The sequence below is a fragment of the Bactrocera oleae genome, chromosome 4 (assembly GCF_042242935.1).
Source record: "Bactrocera oleae isolate idBacOlea1 chromosome 4, idBacOlea1, whole genome shotgun sequence".
NCBI classification, from domain to species: domain Eukaryota; kingdom Metazoa; phylum Arthropoda; class Insecta; order Diptera; family Tephritidae; genus Bactrocera; species Bactrocera oleae.
This window is the reverse complement of record NC_091538.1, coordinates 6,486,593-6,509,581: the sequence shown is the minus strand read 5'-3', so window position 1 is coordinate 6,509,581 and position 22,989 is coordinate 6,486,593. Positions and strand designations below refer to the sequence as shown.

Genomic DNA, 22,989 nt, shown 5'->3' with positions numbered 1-22,989 from the left:
AAATACATGAGTAAGTCGAAAAGACTAAAATGGCAATTTGAACTCACTGAATTTATTATAAACAAATTTCAATAATTCAATTCTTAAAACAATATATTACAGCCCACAATCGAAAACGCGCAGTCGCACATTTGACAGCTGTCATTTTTGTTTGTTTTATTTTTGCAACCATGCGCCTGTTTATTTGCTCATCTACTGCATTATCGAAGCCAACTTAGCTGCAGTTTATTTGCGCTTCGTTTTTGTCCCGCTTTTCTGTAGCTCGCCTGCCATTTTAGTGGGCGTTAAGTGATTAATTGGAAAAATCAAACAACTAGACTTAAGTGAAGCTTATTTATTTATGCATAAAGGCGGCACTTAAGCGAAAACAGGGTGGTGTAAAAAATTGAATGAAGTGAGCGGTGCAAAAAGGCGATTCATGCGAAAATCGTTGTACAGTTTCAAAAATTTTCGCTTGCGAAATGTCGAAATCGGTATTGAGAATAATAAATTTCCGAAAGACTTGAGAAAATGTTGAAATTGGCATTGAGAATCAGCATAAAGATAATTTTCTAAAAGTCTTAAGAAAATTATGAGATCGGTAGGGATAATTAGCTTGAAAAAAATAATTTTCTAAAAGGCTTGAGAAACTGTTGAGATCAGTATTGAGAATCAGCTAGATAAATATACATTTCTCAAAAGCTTACGAAAATGTTGAGATCTGTATTGAGAATAATATACACATGTATAACTGTTTGAGAAAATATTGAGGTCGGTATTAAGAATCAGCTTGAGAATAATAATTTTCGCTAAGACTTGAGAAAATATTGGGAAATAATCCAAGATACATACATAATGATGCACCTAATTGCATTAGAATAGCAAGTGATTGAGTTACCAACTCACGCCTCCAGCATCAAACACTAAACACTTCGACACAACAGACATGGCAACGTTCTCATTTGGCCATCAACAGCCAACAACAGCAATAATATTTTCGTTGCAAACATAGAAAACTCGTTACTGCGCTATCAATTGACACTTGAATATTTTATTATTGTAAAAGAATGCTTGAGTTCTCTGTTTATTTGCTTTTACAAAATTTTGCAATTTTTCGCTCTTTTATTTCGACTTGAAATATTTATGCTTCTGAAGGCCAAACGTCAGCAGAATGAATGTTTCTTGGAGCGTTGGCTGCCGGCTGGCGTAAGCACCTGCGCGGCACGTAACGTCACGTCACGTCTCACTGCTGTGCACTTCACTTGCAACTGAGCTCTGTTGACGTTTGTGTTTGTTGTCACAACAATCTTTCTTATTGCAAAACTTATAACAGTTGTTGTTGCCATTTTGTCGGGTCGCGCAACCCACGTTGCATTGTAGCTTTATCCGGTGTTTCAAAGCTAAAAGTGTTTGGTAATTAATTGAAATCTTAAAAAGCACACACTGCATACAACAACAACAATAGCAACAAAAACGGGTAATGCGCAATTACGCGCTAGAACTTTAGAATCGAAAAACATAACAACAAATAGCAAATTAAGTTAACGGCAGCGCTGTATAAGTGTAGGTGTTGATCGGCAAGTCAACACTTGCACACAAGTGGGCTTTTCCAGCTCTTTAGACACGTGGGGTGCGCGCTTTCGATACAAATCTAGCTCTCTGTTCCCACAACGCACCTAATTAGTTGGTTAACCCCTTATTAGAAAAATTGTTTTCATTTTTCACTTCTAATCGGATTGCTGTACAATGCTTTAAAAGCTGTTAAGATTACAATAAGCTAGTCATATAATCACTTTCTTTCATGGCAAATAAAAGTATCTTAATAATTCTCTTGAATACTCAAATAAGGCTTCTTTGACTCAAGTCTTGATTTTATAATTAGGTATATAGGATAAGTTTTCTTCTCAAAGCTTTGTTGAGCTTTTCCATTTTTTTTTAATCGATATTATATAGTTTTAAATTTATCGACAGTGACGCCTGGTTCTAGCAAATCACTTAGTGCCATATAATAAGCTTATTTCTTAAGAAAACTTTTACCAAATTCTCCCAAATCAGTATTAAATTTTTTTTATTTTTTTGAGTGTAATATAATGTTCCAGGAAATTAAATAGTGCCATATAATGAGTGCCATATAAATGTTGTAGCATTTTGAGCGAGAAGCAAGATTCTAGCAAGTTACTTAGTGCTGAAGATTGAACTTTTATCTAAAAAAGCTTTATAAAACTTTTCTGATTTTTTCTAAATCGATATTATATAATTTGTAGTTTTTTTAAGTGAGGCAAGGTTTCAGCAAAAAAATTAGTTTCACTTAGTGTCTTACAATAAACAATTTTCCTTCTGAAAACTTTATCAAGCTTTTACGAACTTCTACAAATTCTATAGCATATAACTTTTCGTTTTTTGAGAGTGATGCAAGGTTCCACCAAATGACTTAGTATTACCTAATGAGCTTTTTTCTTCGGAAAGCTTTTCAAAATTTTTAATTCATTTTATAAAATTTTTAGTTATATAAGAGTGACAAAATTTTCTAGGAAACCACTTTGTGTCATAAAATGAGCTTTTTCTTCTGAAAGCTTTTACGAAATGCTTCTAAATCGATGTGATGTGTGATAGGATACACAACAAAGACTCTAATTATTTTATGTTTATGGGCAAAAATAATAAATCAGTAGAAATTTTGAATATTTTATAAAACCTACTAACTGAAAATATAATATAATAAAAATTACCCTGTCTAGTTGTCTGGTAATAATGAAGTAAATTTACTTTGTTTATCAGCAGCATTAGACTCGAAGTCCAAACAATTTCTGTAACAATTAACTAAGACATAGTAATTTGCGTTGTTAACAAAGATCAAAATCAATTGTATTCTAATTGGAATTGATAACGTATAACGGTGTAAATATTTACGAAAGTCATTAGCGTATTTACAGGCTTTGATAACAAATAAATAAATCAGCAAGCAAAAAAGATAACTTTATACGTGGGCATACTATATAAATTTACCAAATAAACCGTAGCAAAATTCGGTAAAAAATTTGCTCGGTTCACATGTAGACATTTAACGATATTGGATCATAAATCAATGGCACTCGTACAAACACGGTGTACGACGAGCGCCACTCTCCGTTTGAGTTTATTGCCAGTAAATATGGAGTTTATATAATAACTTTTATTGTAGATTATGATCTCATAAAAGTGCTAGTGTTAGGTACATGGGTTATTACACGTAATTCAGCATTATCAGAGTTGAAAGCAATTTGAATAATACTAGCGCGATCCAGATTCATTAAAAACAAAAGCATATAATAAAAGGGTTTATATGGTAGCCTTAACATTACTGCTAAGACGCATAAAAAGTTATTGAACTTTACATGCACACGTATATCTGGGAATCTGATATCAGATGACGCCAAAGTTAAGATCTTTATTCGGAACAATTACCACAGAACACTATATGTACCATATATCATTATTTAAGTTAACGTTTAAGCGTTACCGAATATGAAATATCTATAAAATGCCTGTATTAGGCATATTTCGAGTATTTAAAAGATTTCAAATGATCCTAACTTAACTTTATAAAACAGTATACAACTTATAGAACATGTATAATGGATTGTGAGAAAAGGGACAACAACTGAATAAGAAAAAGGAATGAAGAGAGAGATGGGTAAAAAAGGAAAAGAGATATCAAAAGAGATCAATTAAGTAGATGAGAAAGAGAAGACTGAGAGAGACAGGCAAACAAAATCAATGAGGTAAAAGGAGAGAAAGATAAGAATAATAGAATTATATTAAAGACAGTATAGAACAGTTTTGAGAAGAAGACAAATGATAAGAAAAAAATTAGGCAACAGCAGAGAGAAAGAGATCAATAATAAAGAAATCGTAGGAAAAAGTGTAAAATGTAAGATAGATAATAGAAAGAAAATAATTAGAAAGAGAAAGAGTGAGAGTGAGAGTAAGAAAGAAGATGATACAGACATATAAAGTTTCACTCTTGTTGAGGATTGATCCTGATTAGTTTAATATCTCTCAAAAATGTAGTGAATGGAAAAGTTTAGAGAGAACGACAAATTAGGTAAAAACAGAGAAAAAGAGGTCAGTAATAGAATTATGTGAGAGATTGTAAATCGTAAAGTGAAAGACAGGTAGTATTACTGGAGTTGCAGAGAAAATACTTTTAAATAAAAAATAACTTAAAAGAGACAAAGAAAGAGAGAGAGAGAGAGAAAGAGCGAGAGACATAAACAGAGAAATAATATGATATAGACATACTTGTATAGAGCTTCGTTTTGGTTGAGGAATAATACCATTTAGAATAATATTCTTTGAAAATATGACCACAGACATTAGAATAGATATTAAACAAAAACGAAAAAGAGTATATCTTAACCAGCTAAACTCTGTTTACACACATCGTTCACTCTTTTATGTGGCTTCTCTTTTAGTAGTTTTTCTTTTAGATCCCCAAACACAAAATTAACTCGATAAAACATAAACGATCATAATACGATCGTTAACATATAATAAACATATAAAGTTGTGAGCGCCTAAGAAACGCTTTTAACAAAATCTAAATATATAGTTAAATTTACGTACAATAAAATAAAACAAGTGTCATAAAAAAAATATAACAACAGCTGCAACGGTACACTTCAGCACAAGCAGGCGGAAACATTAGACAACCGGACCACAACCAACCCGAGGCGAAAAACTGCACTGCAATTTCAGGAGAGTGAGAGAAAAGGTAGCTGAAACGTCATTATGCAACAATCATCAAGGGAAAATGATCGCAAACTGATGCGCTCACACAAAAACAACAATTCAGGTGGTAGCGACTCACGTCATACCACCAACATTTAACCATTTAACACATAACCTCACAAACTGAAAATCATTTAACAGCAACGAAAAAACAAATCGCCTTAAAAACTTCACGCTTTGAGTAGAAATGCACTGCTCTTAAGTAGTGTTAAGTATGAAAATAAAAGTAAGTAGCAGAAAAAATAGTTTAATCGACGGAAAAAAAGGCTAAAAGTACAAAATGTGGTAACAAGGTAATTAAAGACTCGTCGACAAAATGTCGAAAAAAGTGACGTTAGTGCCGGAGATGGGGCACTTCCAGCGGCAGCGTTGTTGTAGTTGAGTGCGCAGTCTATTGTTGGCATGTAAGTAGCGTTCATTGACGGCTTAACGCATTTTGCTCCAGTTTTATTGTTGCTATAAAAAAATACATTGCTACCCGTACGTTTTTATGGAGTTTCGCGACAGTCATTGCGCATCTAATGCGTGTCTAATAGGTGTTATGCTGGCGTGGTAACTTCATAATGCGGCTTCAAGGGTTTTTACTTTTATTTACTAGTTATGTTTTCTTTTTGTGCTGCTTTCATGTCATCTTTTTGAAAATATTACCTTCGTTCCACTTTTATTTCAAATGAAAGCAAAAGTGTCGCGGCGCAGTTATGAATGAATTTTTCTTCTTGGTGTTATTATCAACCGATTTAGACGCTGCTGCTGATCGAAGTCAAGTGATCGAAGGAGGTATCAATAAGAAATTATAAATTAATCATATTTCGTGGTCAAAACGAGGTTAGTAGTTAAAGAAAAGGAGAAAAACGCTTGTCAATGCTCAACTATTAGAAATAAGGTCAGGTGGGGCTTAACCAAATCTTCAATTGTTATTGTTGTGTCAGCAGTAAAACGCTCTGCAAATTATTTTGAGGAATGCTACGCTGAATAGGATATGATTAGGTTAGGTTAGGCTAAAAAGGCAGTTCCTATGACAATGAAACGCCTTATTGCTGACAATTGTATAGAAAACATGAAATGACAGCTCTCAACATTTTGGTCAACATTTTTTCTGAATTTTTTTAAAAACCTCATTATGGTAATTAAAATTCAAAAGAAAATATTAAGAATTAAACTATTATTAAATAAAAATATTTAAAAAAAAATTTTTTCACAAATTTTCAAATATTTAATTGTAAATACCTTATTTATAGTGTTCGAAAACGACTGTATGAAGACTGTTGTTTTCGACGACGGCTGATTTTTAAATGCTTTTTTATTAATTTTTTTTCAGTTTCCCGATGTTAAAATTTTTTAATTTTTATAATGTATTATTAATTATTTATTATATTTATTTTTTAATTTTTTTTTAAATTTTTTACGTTTTTTTACTTCAATTAAATGTTGTCACACTTTTGGTGAGTTGGAATTTTGTTTCTTTATTATAAATTTGCGAAATACAGTTATAAGTTTTGAACTTTTAATTAAATTCTAGTTTTTACAAAAAATAAAATTAAAGTTTAATTATTAAATTAATCAAATAGTATAAAATAAAAAATAATAATATAGAATTAAAAATTAATTAATTACATAATAAAATAATTAAAACAATAAATTAAAAATTATGTAATCACATAATTCAAACTTAATTATTATTTTATAATTAAATAATTACATAATTAAAATAATTTTTTCATTAATTCATTAAAAACAAATTTTCATTAATTAATTTAAATAATTTTTTCATTAATTCATTATAAACAAATTTTTATTGATTAATTAAAATTTTTTTTCGTTTTTTTTTTTTAATTGTTTAATTAAATTTAAATTTGTTTTCGTTTTTTCAATGGTTTTTTTTTTTAAATTAATAATTGTTATTTAAATAAAATACTAAATAAAAAAAAAGTATTGGAAATTTATAATTAAAAATTCAATTGAAAAAAGCTTTTTCGGTGTTTTGTCTAAATTTTTTTTGTAAAACAATAATTATTTAACGCATTGAAAACATACAAAATATGTACAAAAAAACATTATTGGAAGTTTATAGTTAACAATTAATTAATGAAAATGACAACTAATTAAAATTAATTTTTTTCAATAATTAACCAAAACTAACTTTTTTATTAATTAAAATAAAATTTTCATTAATTTAAATAAAGTTTTTTTTTGTTCTTTTTTTTTAAATTTTCTTTTCGAAATTAAACTTGTTTCAGCACTCTTTTTATATAAATTAATTTCGCACATAAATTTCAGTTCAAGCGACCTCCTTTCAGCTATAAAACACTTCTTTCTTTCAATAAAATCTAATGAAATTATGCGAAAATTTCCGAACCACCAACTCGATGACCTCACAATTTAAACAATTTGAACAAAACACATGCTTTGCTAAATAAAACCGCTACACTAATTTCACTTGAATATCTCAAACATTTCAATAACATTTATTTTTGCACCTTTTGTTTATTTTCTTAATTTTCCACAACGCCGCAACGAATTCGGTATAAAAATCGAATAAACAAACGAACTCACGGCTCACTTTAGCACCGAAAGTTCACGCTCGTCATGCGTACATACAAACAAACAAGCATACAAACGCATACATACGTTTGGCGGCTCAATCAACTCTGTGTGGTTGTTGCTTTTCGCATATAATTTTTTACTACTTCCAAATCGCAATATTAATATGGAATATTCAAATAATTTATTTTAGTGCCACGAAGCGGTCGCGCGCGCGTCACCTTTTCAGGTGAAGTTAAAACAACGGAATGACTGGAAAAAATCAGCTCGACACGGAATGAAATCGAAAAAATCAAAAAGCACAGAGCGACGGCAGCGTGCACCGCAGCGCAGCGGCAGAAGACAATAAGAAAATGTTCAGCGCACAAGCAACAACAATTGAACAATAGCACTAGTCGCAGCAGCGACGCCGGCAGCGAAGTCGTGTAGGCAAATAGAAGTTACGTGTGCAAGTACGAGCAGTCAGTCGGCTTGGCGGCAAAGTTAGGCAGACAAGCAAAGCAGCAGCTAGCAATAATAATGCCGATAATGGTCACAGCAATAAGAGCAATGGCAAGCGCAACTCCAACGAGGTGTGAGATACTTAAAATCGTAATGATAATTGACAAGTGTGTGAAGGGAGCAACGGCGCAGCACTGTGCTTCGGAGAGAGCAAGCGGAAGTCAAAAAGAAGTGGCAGCGAAAAGGAAATAGATCACCGTTGATCTCTTTTTAGGCGTTCGGAGCACATGCGGTCATAATCCATCTAGCCCTAAAGCCACCTCAAATTCATGCGTTGAATTCTGAGGCTAAAACAAGTTTGTCGTGAAATTTTTAATGCATTCCCTGCAGTAGCAAATAGATTAAAATGAGAGCACTCCCTGAAGAAGTCCCAAATCGCTACCAATGCAGCAGCTTTTCCTATTGACTGCTGGTAGAGAGCGGATGGTTTGTGATGGCTCGATAGTTTCTATCCTTTAAAATTTTGAACCTATACCTACCGAAGCACATTTTGTTCGTTGGCAAAGAGATTTTTGAGCCTTGTAGATGTATACATACAGTGGATCACAGCTTATTTGATACAGCAGTCGATATAAATTTCGAATCCCAATATTTTCTAAACTGAAAGGAATTTTGAAAAAATTTAAACGCTATATTTTAGAGTAAAGAATTTCATATATATAATGTCCTTCATTTATTTAAAAAATATTTTATTTTCAAATATATGTATATAAAATTAAAATTACTGCTAAATTTCAGGTCACAGCTTATTTGATACAGTTCAATTCTTTCTAAAATAACAAAAACAAATCACTTTCAATCTTAAATTCTTAATATTTTGTGTGAAAGCCTTTCGCCTTAACAAGAGCCTGGATCCTGGTTGGCATTGAATGGACCAACTTTTGTGTGGTTTCTAGGGTAATTTTCTGCCATTCCTCTAGTAGCGCCCTTTTCAATTCCTCTTTGTTCGAAATTTTGTGGCTTCGAATGTTTTTGTCTAATAAAGCCCACAAATTTTCAATAACATTCATATCAGGTGACTGTGCCGGGGGTGTCATCAAATGGGGACAGTTCCATATGAGCCAGGATTGAACGACTGCTGCTTTGTGTTTTGGGTCGTTATCTTGATAAAAGCGGAATTTTTCTTTTATACCAAGATTCTCGGCACTTTGCAGCAAATTACTTCTCAGGATATTAAGGTACATATTTTTGTCCATTGTCCCTTCAATAAACTCCAAATTTCCTACACCGGCTGAGGACATACAACCCCAAACCATCACACTTCCACCGCCATGTTTCACTGTAGCTCTTAGGTTCTCCTTATTTAGCTCTCTATTCTTTTTTCGCCAAACGTAAGACATGCCGTCGGACCCAAAAATATTGAATTTCGACTCGTCTGAAAATATAACCGTGTTCCAAAAATCATGGGTCTTACAAACATGTTCCTGAGCGAACTTTAGTCGACATATTTGGTTTTTTTTACTAATAAATGGTTTCTTACGAGCAACTCGACCATTAAAATCATGTTCGCGGAGTACGCGGCGGATAGTTTCAGCACTACATGATTTTCCTAATTCCTGATGAACATCCACAACCAATTTTGGAGCTGATAGTTTGGGGTTTACCTTGATTTTTCGAACAATATAGCGCTCTTCGGAAGCACTAAAAATTTTGTTTGGCGCACTTCTGCCTTTACTTTCCACTCGATTTTCATGTAAATATCGCTCAATGATGTGCTGTACAGTGGAGGCACTAAGGTTCACAATTTCACCAATTTGTCGAACCGATTTACCGTTTTTAAATTTGTTTATGACCAGTTCACGCTGCTCAATTGTTGTACGACGACCCATTTTTATATAAACGCACTTGCTGTCTCCATGGTTTATTATAACACACTAAAAAATATTTAAAACTAATCATAAACGACGCCAATATGCATGGCAAAATAAAATACAGTTATGCGGTGCGACAAGCTGGCGCCTCGTGATGGAAAAATATCTGTATCAAATAAGCTGTGACCTGAAATTTAGCAGTAATTTTAATTTTATGTACATATAGTTGAAAATAAAATATTTTTTAAATAAATGAAGTACATTATATATATGAAATTCTTTACTCTAAAATATAGCGTTTAAATTTTTTCAATATTCCTTTCAGTTTAAAAAATATTGGGATTCGAAATTTATATCGACTGCTGTATCAAATAAGCTGTGATCCACTGTATATACGAGTATGTCAGAAGAAGCTGTAGTAAGACTGAAAGTTATCTCATTTCGCTTAGAGTTTAATGAGACCATGTAGAACTAACGTCATCTGAGCAAGAGACACACTCAACAGGTGACAATTGACGATGAACAAAAAATAAAAACTCCGAGAATTTGTCGGTCCGTTCGAGAGGGAACAAAATATAATGGAAAAAGTACGCTACAGAGAAGATAACTAGGCCATATGTGCCTTGGAAATCGGGAAATTAACTAATGTCCATATTAATGACTTCCTTCAGTGCTGTAGTGGTAGTCTAGACTGATCTGTAAGAGCTTAACCTTAATAACTACTCTCTACAAAATATGTCCTAAAAAAGAAGTAAGTACGTATGCTAACTGCCGATTGAATGTTTTCAAGGCAATCGAAGCTATACACACATAGAAATGTTTAATTATTATTAAGCGCTATTTTGGTCTACACGTCTGTTCCACCACTATATAACGGTATTTTTTTGAAAATTTAAAATGTGGAACACACATAATTAAAGTGTCTAAAATTTGCAAATATGATCCAGTGAGATTATGGTTTTATGAAAATTTTGTTCCGGTTCTGTTTCAGTGAGGTACAAAGACGCGTCTATTTGGGAATGAAGTCCGTTAACACCACCCTCATTAAAGCCGGCTCTGGCAGCAGAGACCCTTGCACGACTATCGCACGCTCAGAAGAAAGTATGCCGCCGCTGCTGCGCCCACTAAACCCTACTGAGCTCATTGTGTCGCTCAAAAATTGGCTGCCGCCGCGCTGTCAACTATTAATTTTGCTTCAGCCGTACGGCGACCGCATTCGGCAGCGTCGCAAAAAATGCTGGTGTCTATTTCCTATTCTTTTTTCTCTTTTTTTTAGGGAGAGCCACAACAGCGCACAACAAGCGCTCGCGCAACACAACGCAATGCCGCTACAAAACAGCTGTTTTTTGTTATTCACTGTTTGTTTCATATGCCACACATTCCGTTCCGTTCAATTTGTTGACGCTTGCCGCTTGGTTGTTTCTCTTATTGTTGTTGTGTATGCTAATTTTTGTTTGTTGATTTTTCATTCATTATTGGTTGTCATGATATAATTATGTTAATGGTCGGCACAACAATAAGTGCGCATATGGCAACACTGGCTGACTCACTGACTAGCGCTTTGGTTAAGGCGCACATGGTTGCCTGCCAAAGCGGAAACTACACAAGTGCAATTTCATGGCTGAAATTATCAAACGGAATCCATGTTGACCAGCGGATATGCTTAAAATTTACTTTGCGAATTTAATACAATATTTGAAGCAAATTTATGTATTTTAATATTTTTCTTTTCAAGTATGCATAATTAAGGTGTTTACTTGTAAGTAATTAAGTGCCAAGGTATCAGATTTGGTGTGGTGTGGTGTTAAGCCTTGTTTTAAATTTCACCGGAAATATGAACAAAACTTTTAGGTTATGTTAAATTAGCAGGATGTAGCACTTAGACACCTTAGTTTATTTGGAGTATCGGTGAACGACGGACGTGAGATTAATCACGAAACACCAAGTGATCTAAATTATGGTCTTCAGCTAGTCCGATTTTTTTTCTTCTTCTTAATCCTCTTCTTCCTTAGCAAAACAACCCTGGTCGGAACATTGCTGCCGTGTTTGGAATTTTTGACATTTTTCCGGCTTGTAACATTGTCTTCATATTCCATGTCGCAAGTTTGTAATCATTGTCCTTTAAATTTTGCGTAGGTCTGTATCGCAGCGATCGATTATTATTCCGAGGCTGTTGTTGTGGATCACGAGACCCTAGTCCATCTATGGACAGTTTTCTCCTCGCATTATTTGTTCTCCTGCTTTCCACCGGGATTTTCCATGCGATGATGATGGTATACCCAATTTCGAGTAGGGGTTAACAGCTACACCGACGAAAAGGAGAGGCAAACGGACTGATAATAAGAACTCACGAGCTTCATTTCGTACGATCAGCTGTCAACTTGCACATCTCCACACTTTTTCTCCCTTTAGTTCCGAAGAAAGGCTTTTCGAATTCTTTTAAGCTTTGGAAGCTCATGCCTCTGGCCAGATAATTAAGGAATGCTAATGTAGTATTGAATCCACGTAGTATTGAAATATGCTGTCAGCAAACACTTCCATAATCGCTTTAACATATTTTACGTAATTTATAGGTTACTTAGGTTCAAGATTTCCATTGCAACTAAAACATACCTAAATTGAATTATGCCTTTACTCTTGTAGGTTTCGGGAGTAAGGAACACTTCACAGACACTTAATTATCTAAAAATGGTTGTAATTTAACCTAAACAACATAATAGGTATTTAGAGACTCTTAATCGATGTTTAAAGAATAACAAAAATTACTTTTAATGCAACTCACAGGTCCTCGGAATCTCGTTTTCGTTTCATCGCAGTCGACCCCATATAAACGACCATATATAAAAGACCCGTCCAATAATTGCATATATTAGAACTTGGAGTGAATAAAGTGGATATCTTTGCTTCTATAGCTAGAAAATTTTACTTTCTAATGGGTTTAGGCCAATGTAAACTGTGAAGATCCGCTAAATCAAGTACGAATTTTGGTAAAATCGTCGAAAATGCATACTTCTAAAGGTCGTTCCATAGGACTTTACTAAAAACCCAAACTGCGCTTCTAAAATATGATTACAATTTCCACAATTTCTTCCCATTTCTAATATAGTTTCAATTCGTCTTCTTTTTTTTTTGCAGTGACGTTGTCGAGAAAAGTGAATGCATAATTATAGCCAGACAATATGCGATGATAAAACAATGAAAAACAATAACAATAAACAAATAGCGATGCTGACGATAATGGATGCGGCGAGAAGCTACGTGTGTTGTGCTGCCGCAAATGCTAGACAATGAAAAAGGTGAAAAACAACAATACAACAGTGAATCAAAACAAAAAAACAAACAACAGCCAAGAAAAGTGAAGAGCGCAGCGATCCATAAAGAGAGTAGCATAATTGTACGAGTGCAATGGAGACCTCATGTGCTGAACTTTGCATAATTGCATTTCTACAATTCCACAATGTGTGTTATTGTTTTTGTCCATTTGTATATTGTTCGTTTGTAAGCACAAATGCTGGAAAATGAGGCATCATGTGTTTGTAAATTTTCTTTTGATGCACAGTGGTTGGAGTTATGGAATATGTGGAACGGTATTTGAAATCTATGATAGCTGGAAATTTTGTTCTCAGATCGCACCTCAGAGAAAGGAGTTTTCATCAGTATGGGAGGCGCTTAGTTCGAATATCAGATAATTGTCTAATTAAGAGCCTTCTTCATACCATCCCATTAAGCTCATTTAAGGAAGCTGAGTATTCGTCTGTCCGACAGTCCATCACCATCTCTTCGCCTGAAATTTCGAATAAAGCTACGGAGCTTCTTGTCCGAAAAAAAAACGCTAACACTTCTCGCTTATAATCTTGAGCCCATCTATACATAGCTTAAGCCTAAATCTGGAAGACCTCAGAACGGAAAGTATGTAGCACGTGTTTTTCCGCATAACATCAGTAGGTTTAGTTCTATGCCACCCTTTAGTTTTGTAGAGTTAGGCGCGAGTTTATGATTGATCCAACTGAAGATCTTCCAAAAGCAGCATTATGGTAATAGGGATTCTGAAACCTCTAATTGGCTTCGGGGGCATAAACCGGATTCAGAGACACTGCTGCATATGCGAAATGTCTGCCCTACTCGAGTTCTTTAAGCTTTTTCTTATGTGAAAGTTCAAAGTAAGCCTACCAACGAGTCACTGACCTCATCGGCATATTCTTCGCAGTAAACTACGCTCCTCATATCTTCCCTAAAGCGAGTATTTTGTTGTTGGAAAAACTTCATTAGAGCATAACGCTTTTCGTGAGTTAATGTTATTACGATATTGGAACAATTTTCCATCAGCGCAGCATCAATGAGGGGTCAACCGTGGCAATACCATTGCGTACATACACATATACATACATATGTACATATATACAGATGTATATCTGAATCGAAATGAGCGCGCCAGTGGACCACGGGTTGGTCGCTATGTTCGTCCGTTGATTGCGTTATGTGTGCGGTGGTAGCAATAATATTAAGTTAACATGTTGTTGTACATAAAATGTGTGTGTTGTTGTAGGCAACGCATGGCCTTTAGAAATTTCAATTAAGTTTTGCTTTTCCGCATTTTAAGGCGACTGCAACCGATTGGTGTACAGTGTTAGTGGACAAGAAATAAGTAAACAACAATAAAATACAACAACAACATCAACAACTACAAGCAGAAAAAAAACAACAATAAAAAATTAAGACAACAAAAACAACAACGACAACCAAAGCAAACAAAAAACAACAACAAAACCCAAAAGATATTATCGTTGCAGCAACAATAATAATGTTCAGGAGTTTTATTTAAGTGTCTTCAAGCTTTTGTTGTTGTAGCTGCGCACTGCACCTTTACTGCTGCAATTTTTCTCATTCGTTTTTGTTTGTTGCACACACAATTTCTCTGCTCATTTCTGTAACCAACTCTTTTCATTTCCTCTACGCGTTCAATGCAACCGTGCGTCGCCGCGCTGCTAGGCGCCTGTGCTGTACTTGTGACGTCGGTTGCAAGCGCATAAAATGTGACAAAAACAAAAATCTAACAGCACAGTGTTGACAGCTATACATCCCTAACTACTGACAGCTGACGGCTGACAGCCCGCGCAAACGCCACCCAACACACGAACTAACGGTATGCATGTGTATGTCCGTTAGTGGTGAGCTGTGGGCTTGCGGCGCACTTCTCAGGGCACTGCGGCGTTGTCGTCGTGCCACGCTGCCGCTGAGTCGCACGAGTGATCACAGTAAATCGAAAGCAAAATACAAAAACAAAAAAACAACGAAACAAAGGTAAATAACAGTTCGCTGACGCAATGAAATTGCGGGCGTGGATGAGCTGGGGAAATGAGAATGGAAATGAGCTGTCGACGGCGTTGGCTGCTGTTGACAGGCAAAGCGGAGTAAGGCATCGCTAGACCTTGCAACAAATGCAACAACTTTAGTTCGCCTACGAACATTGAATTTCCGTTGCAGTTTTCTCTCCACTATCTTTAGATTGACGATTTGCAGTCAAAAAAATGATAGCCGTTGGGTGAATATGTAGCGAATTGCGAAAAAATTGTGGTTTGTTCGATAGAAAAGCGAGATTTATTCAGCGAGCTGTCGACATCGGCTTTATCGATGTGGTTATAAAATTTAACATGGGTGGACTGGAGAGACTTGAAATACCTTAGCGCATATCAATATAATAATTACAGTGGAGTGTGGGCAGGAATAGCTGGAAGGCAGCTATCCACCTGGCGAAGTCCAAGTTACACATCGATATGCTTGCATGCCGCTTATCCTTCGTGAGAATTGGAATTGAATTACATTTGGAGGCCTTTGGACGGAGTTTAATGAAAGAATGATGTCGAGCGGCTAGTTCGCTTGTACAGTAGATGAAGCTCTTGATTCGATGTGCTGTGAAAGTGCCCATCTACAGTTGTGAGCTCCTACAAGTCTACAGCAGGCGATAGTTGGGATATCCGGTTCCATTTACATTTGGAAATATGTAAAAGTATTTCGATACATTTATTGCATCTCAAGGTATGCGTGGTCCCTTAACAACTTAGATTTCCTGACCATTCGATAAATAGAAGTTCGAAGGCTTTCGCTTTGACGGCTGTTATGGAGATTAAAAATTCTATGATTTCTGGACAGTTTTATGATACTTAGACTCCCTGACCATTTGATGAATAGAAAGTCGAAGGATTAAGATTTTTAAAGAATCATGACGGCTGTTACCAAGAATGTATTATAAATTGTCGGATTCCGCGCCAGTTTTGATGTGTTAGCGTTCTGCAAACTTTCGAGTCACTGCCAAAGATCTCGTTCTTGCTGGGGACTTCCGCACTTCTGAAAGCTATTTTACCAAAGCTTACTGAGTTGTGATTATTCGCGGACTAACAAAACTATTATTTAAAGTTCAAACTCCAGATCTAACCGAACGAGTCCATTCGCTAAAGTTTACACTATTTTCGCGCTCTCAGATGCTACCGTAAACTGAGGTACTGAGCTCTGCGCTATCTTTTCAACTGTCGTTGTACAGAATTTGGTACTCGTCTACCCTCTTTTCAGTAACTAAATAACCACAAGGAGAGAAATATCCCTCTACAACTCTACTTCTCTGTGCTATGCCCCACTCTAATATATTTCTTCATTTTCCGCATTATTCTCACCTCCAGCCATTCGAGATTCCATTAAATACAATTAACGCATTCTTCGGCAACTATAACCAATATTTATTTCTATTTATAACGTCGTGAACTACCAAATCAATTCCCAACAATAAAACAGTTGGTGATAAAAATCACACGAGACAACGATTTACTTTCTACACAAGCGTCGGAAAGGGAAAATTTGTAAACCGCAGAATGTAACTGAAAGTATAGCACCATAAACGCAGAGTTTTTCACATGAATGACTGACTCGAGTCAACCTTATATTTTTTTTATTTAATTATTATTTTTTTGTTTTGCAGTTTTTATTGCCACAATTTCTTTTACGCAGCGCCATAGCCAGAGCAATCGTAACCACACCCACCGCAAAATGAACTCGAAGACAATTCCTTCAGGGTTATTGGTGCGACGCAGTTACACTTAGACTCCAATAAATATGCACACACACACACATATATACACAAAAGCAAATATTTCTTTGATCACTCTACCACGTCCGTTTGTCCGTCCGTTCGCACGTCTGCTGGGGTTTATTGACTTTTCGCTTGATAAGCCAGCGATATGCTGATGATATGCAATTATAGCCGTGCTCAGAGGCGCCTAGACCGTTACGAGTACATACGCCGACACTGTTATCATCTAAATGTGTGTGTGTGTGTGTTTGAGTGCAAAAGTTTTATTCTTGCTCTGAGCAAACGAACGGTTCGCTTTCACCGCAGCTGTTTGCTGATATTATAAATGTTATCTCATTTCACTTTTCCACTTTCTGACTGTCTGTCTGTCCGTCTGCTTGACTGCTTGTCTGCTTGGCATTTCACTTTTAGTGGCAGATAGTAGCAGCAGAGCCCAGAGAAAATCAGAAAGGGATGACGTTGCAAAATGTACCAAAAAAAATTTCAAAAATAAAGTAACAGCAAAAATATTATTACTTTGGCTCTACTGAAACTGTAATAACCTTCACAGGTGCATTTTTAAAGCATATAATGGTATAAAAAGTTCGCTATCTTGCTTTTGATCGATCAGTTTGTATGGCAGCTATACCCTATAGTGGTCCGAACTGAACAATATGTTCGGAAATTGTAGCGTTGCCTTGGAAAATAATTTAAGCCAAGTTTCGTGTAGATATCTCGTCAATTAAAAAAGTTTCCCATACAAGGACTTGACTAAGCACGTTCAATTTGTATGGCAGCTATAGGCTATGGTGGTTCGATATCAGCAGCTCCGACAAATGAGCAGCTTCTTGATGAGAAAAGAATGTGTGCAAATTTTCAGATTGATACCGCAAAAACTGAGAGACTAGCTCGTGTATAAACAGACAGACGAGCAGACGGATGATGGCTAAATCGACTCAGCGACGTTGAACTTTTATATACATATTTTATGGAGTCTCCGACATCTCCTTCTCGGTGTTACAAACTTCTTAGCACACTTAATATATTCTATTCAGGATATAACTTTAAAAAAAATTATATGTACCAACTGCTCTCCCAAGTAAATTTAATTTCGAATTTCGTTTAAAAATTTGTTTTGTTTTATTATATATTTGCTTCTCGCATATGTTTTCGTAGAAAAGAGGAAATTATCAAATAAACATATGCATATTTGTGTTATTTTTAGTTGTAGTCTTTGCTTTGAACCGCTACATATGATTTTCAATTCCCAGGCGCTTGTTTTCATAAGCTTTTGAAGTAACAAAAGGATACATAAATTATGAAAAATAAATACAAACTAAAAAAAATAATATTTATATGTAAATATGTATGTGGTGGCGTATACGTAACATAATTGTGCCTACATATATTAGACTAGGAACCTAGTGACGCAAAGAGCTTGAAAACGAAGGAAACTGTGAAGAGTTGAAGTTTAAGACTTTTGCAACCAAATAAACATGTTGCCGTTAGAATTTAATTTTTTTTTTTTCGCTTGAAACAAAACCAAAATTTTATTGAAAGTTTTTGATAAAACTGATTGAAGGAACGACATTCGGTATAAATACAGACCAATAAAAGTATGCCCCCTGATCATATATGACCACAACTATATAGTAGTTAAGTATCATAACTAAAATTTCATCGTATAAATAAACGAAAAATTTGGTCGAATAATTTTTACTATAGAAATAGGTCTTCACAGCAAACTTATGGTATAATACCAGTGGTTTAGGTAGGTGTCGTGATATTGTTCCAAATAACAAGCTCTACGTGGTAATATTTAGTAAAAAAAAGTCTTGAAGGTTATTTTAGTCGGTGAATGTGCTTAAAAGCTGAGTACATTATCTACAAAATACTTATTTAGTTAAGGGTGTGGAAATAAGAATATTTAACAAAACGCCAAGACTTTTAGGCAGAGATGCTGCGCTCGAATTGTCAAAACATCGAACAGATCTTGTGTCATACTTGAAAAAAGGGCTTTAAGAAAGAGCCGGAAACTGTAGAACCACTGCTTCTAGATTGCACAGCTGTCTGGAGACGCAAGAACAAGTCTCCTGGAACTACATATCCGAAGGCACACACATTGACTCAATAGCGCCCAGTAGGATTCTGGAATGCATCAAAGTGCTGGACTTATGTGAATACGTGTGTTAGAGAGGAGAGCACAATAGACCTCAGCTTGCAGTACAAATCTCAATTTATTCTATTCTAAGCGCTTTATGAAACTTTTGAGAACTTTTAAGTTTTAGCAAGCCTCCTCCATCACATTAAGTACATCTGTACATCTCCTGTATGTTTTCGAATTCGGTCAGTAATCTTATTAGAAGCAGCATTTAAAGAAATTGTATTGCTGTTTTATGCGAAACCATTTCAAAGTCATTTAATCTCAAGACAATTGCCATTACATATTTCCATATGCACTTTAAACTCTCTCATACATTGACGCCACAGTTTCTACTTCCCTCGTCTTCCATTTGAATTAACGCCAATAAAACTGTCTATATCACTTATTAGGCTTCCTTTCAATCTTCATTACCAGCAATTGCAGCACATTACCAATGAGCGGCACTTTACAAGTACACACTTTCCTCGGCCTTTCGCAGAGCATTCGCACTTCACACGCAAGCTCACCGATGGCATATTTACAAACAAGACTATGATAGGCTGGCTGCTTAACGGTGTGTCAACGACATTTGACAGCGACACGTATTGAGCCGTTGACAAATGGAATCTACAAACAGAATCGACCAATAGATGGCTGGAGGCTGAGAGGACGAGATGGCAGCTAACTGGAGGCAACTTTGAGACTTGTATTTAAGATGTGAAAAGCTGTAGGGGAGCAGTAGCTGAAAGTGTCGGAATAAAAATTTCTGATATAATGTAAAATGACAGGGGTGTTTAAGGAATGTATTTTTGGACCAAATAAAATTTATATTAAAACTAGAAACTTTCTCCAAATATACTGAGTTATTTTTTACACTTTTTTCTTTAAAATATAACAGCTTTGCTTTAATTACTCACCAGTAGTTTGTGTTGTTCCATCACCTCCTCCACCTGCGCCGCCACCACCGTTGCTACTACTCTCATTCATTTTTGGCGCTGATAGTGGTGTTGATGTGAGTTGTTGTTGTTGTTGTTTAGCTGTCGACATTGTAGTCATATGACAATCGGGCAATGACATTGGACCCGTTGTACTACTACAGTTAGCTCCATCCACAATATCTAACGGTGGGGAGTTCTCCCGAACACATGACATTAGACTGGCGGACATGCTGTGGCGTCTGCAAGAGAAGAATAAGAACAATTATTATAAAGATATATAAGTCAGTAGTTTAAAAATATATATGAAATGTTTGAACTCCAAATCACGATCGAGAAATTGGAACTCGAAAAACTTAAAAAACGTAAGGTTTCTGGCATTATACAGGCGGAGAACTAATCGTTTATGAGCTGATCTGGAATAAAGGAGCCCTCATTTTGATAATTAAATTTATATATAAAAGTTAGCATTAAAAACATTAAGCTTTGAATTTTCTTGAATAAAGGAGCCCATCAGTTTTTGAGATATGTGATATAGCTGCCATACAAACTGATCAATCAAAAGCAAGACCTTGTGTGGAAAACTTGGGAAAACGATTTTATGAGAACTTGCGACATATCGCCTCTTCACCGAAGACTTGATGTTAAACTGGAGATTATTTACGAACTTTTGGATGTAAATGTTAACTTCGTGCAGAACTTCCAGTTATCCTTTCTATAGCCGGTATACGGAATTTCATCTCACCACCCATTGTTCACATTAAGCAAGCATATAGTGAATGTGATGAAAAGTTTTCATCAAAACGGGCGTGGAAGCCTAAGTTGCAGACCCAATATAGCACTCTGTATTCAGAGCTGTACTATAAAGTTTTCGAGTTGTGCTAGGCTCCGGTTGTATGCCGAGTAAGGTGTCTGAATTAATCTGATCAGTAGACACTTCAAATGGACAATATTTGTAGACGAATAAACCTCCGTAAACCTCATTGAGATACAGATCTCATATAGATGACAGGTATTTGATTTAATCTAATCCACTAGAGGCCTCAAAGCAACAATATTTGTGGAGAGATAAAAGAGCAGAATCCTCGTCGAGATACATAGAACATACAGAGGTCCTATGTAGCCTTCGCTGGTATGTATTATATATAATACATATAGCTATAATCTTTAATAACTCTATTCCGTAAGATCTGCTGTATTTTTAGGAAACCTGAGGTCTCTACTACTAAATAGTAATCTTATTGGTAGTTTTTTAAGAAGGATGGTGTGAAATTTGTGCTTTCGCAGAATATGTGTCGAGCAGCATGGATAGTTCAACGCTGACTTTAACAAAGCGGAACCAGGTTGCGAAATACTAATGCATTTTATTCAAAGAAACTTTTTCTTTCTATAAATATTGAGGATTCTTTTGATATTAACTAAATATAATCTTACCATACAGAACTTGTACTAACTGTCTAAAAAATATGTTGGACCTAGCTAACTGGTACTTAATCCAACATAACTGCATACATTACGACGTAACCGCACTTCATTTCGCAAAGCTGAAATTCGAAACTGTCGACAGGACCCAGATCTACAATACATCTTTCTTTAATCTAATACATCTCTCTATTATATCCCTTTGTCACTTCTTCCTTGCTGCTCATTTCATAATTAACGTTTCGAATTAAATTGAAACTTTGCACTTTCATCTGCCGGCCACGCCTCGACGCCCGTAAAGAAAAGCCAACATTTATGCGCAATTAATATCGCACACTTGAGAACACCCCGCGCTTCACTTTGAGCGCCAAGAAGTTCGTCATATGCTTATGCGTATTTGATGCCAACTAAATTATCCTTCAATTAACATTTCCGCTCCGTTGGCATTCGCTGGCTTTGCAAATTACGAAATACATTTATGTAGATAATTTGTATGTAGCTGTATGTGTGCGGAGCAATTAAAGATTGACACATGGCACGACCGAACATCCTTTAATGTTGTATCTAAACGCATGCCTGAGATGAATTATAGACGAATGTAAGGCGAGATGCGAGCGAAGGTCGCGAAGAGGTCATGAAGGGGAGCAGAGTTGAGTAGAGAGTCTAACGGTGAACGCTTCGAATTACTCTAAGCAGAAAAATTCCAACAACTTTTGCAGCATTTAATTTCGCTTTGGTGAAAGTATCGTTGGATGAGTTGGAACTCATGTGTGTAAAACAAACATATTCACATACAAAGCAGTTGAGTAAACACTGGTGGTTTAGGGCACATTTTATATATGTATGTCAAATAAGTTGATGATGTTGACAAGTGGTAGGTGGTGGTTGGAGTGGTGTGGTGAAATTCGCTATGTTTGACATATTGGGTTAATTAGCAGAAGTGAATTAATTCGCGCGTGTAGCGAAAATGCGACCGAAGTACCGTATCAAAACGCAACAAAGCGCCGCAGCAAAGTCGAGCGCAAGTCAGCGGGCGGCACAAAGGACATTCCGCATACACGATGCAAACACACTTAGAGACGTGTGTAAACATTGAAGCTTGTTTGCAGTCGTCAGAAAATGTCAATTTGCAAATGTATAAATTAGTCGCTGTGCCACGGAAATGTGGTTGTGTATTAGATGAAAGTGATGTCATCTTATGTATTGGACATGGGGCTGACACAAATACCACACTGTACCATAAATAAATGAGAATGTTACTAAACGAATTGAGGGCACATACCTAGATGTGGTCTGAGAGTAACATGCGCCATTAACACACATATAAACAGTTGACGTCAATCCGGCAGTTCTGACAGATACGGCTTTGAAGGCCTGAAACAAGCAATAAAGACAACAGCTTAGACGTAGCGTACTCATTATTTTGTATATCTGCTCGAACTGACCTGAAACTCAACGTAAAGTTAGTCCGAAATATTTTCTATCTTAACTTAACTATCCGAGGAATATTACAATACATTGATATTTGATTGCGGGACACACACGGACTAAAATGAAGCCTACTCATTTTTGACAAGTTATCCAACATTATAAATCTCGTAGCATAAAATCGTTTGACGCAGTATAATAGTTACAAGCCATTGGGAGCTTAGACGGAGCTGTCATATTTGCGGAGTTTTCCTTACGGCTCGACAGTTCCATATTTCAACTATTTCAGTTTCAGTGATCTGAAGACTTACTATATGATCTTGAACACGGGGGTAGACAATATTCAGATCTCGGCTTCAATGGTGCGATGATTAAAAAATAATTACGACTTTTAGTTAC

General features: G+C 35.6%; 1 protein-coding gene across 4 annotated transcripts in view; it reads right to left on the bottom strand.

The window, feature by feature from the left end:
• The window catches only part of LOC106626842 (serine-rich adhesin for platelets), a 139,799-nt gene that overhangs the window by 49,826 nt on the left and 66,984 nt on the right, over positions 1–22,989 (bottom strand). For all 4 annotated transcript variants that reach the window (XM_014246699.3, XM_036374796.2, XM_036374797.2 and 1 more), the window contains one exon: positions 19,723–19,982. In XM_014246699.3, the coding sequence (XP_014102174.2) occupies positions 19,723–19,972 (250 nt within the window). In that variant the 5' untranslated portion in view covers positions 19,973–19,982. The remainder of the gene's footprint in view (positions 1–19,722; positions 19,983–22,989) is intronic.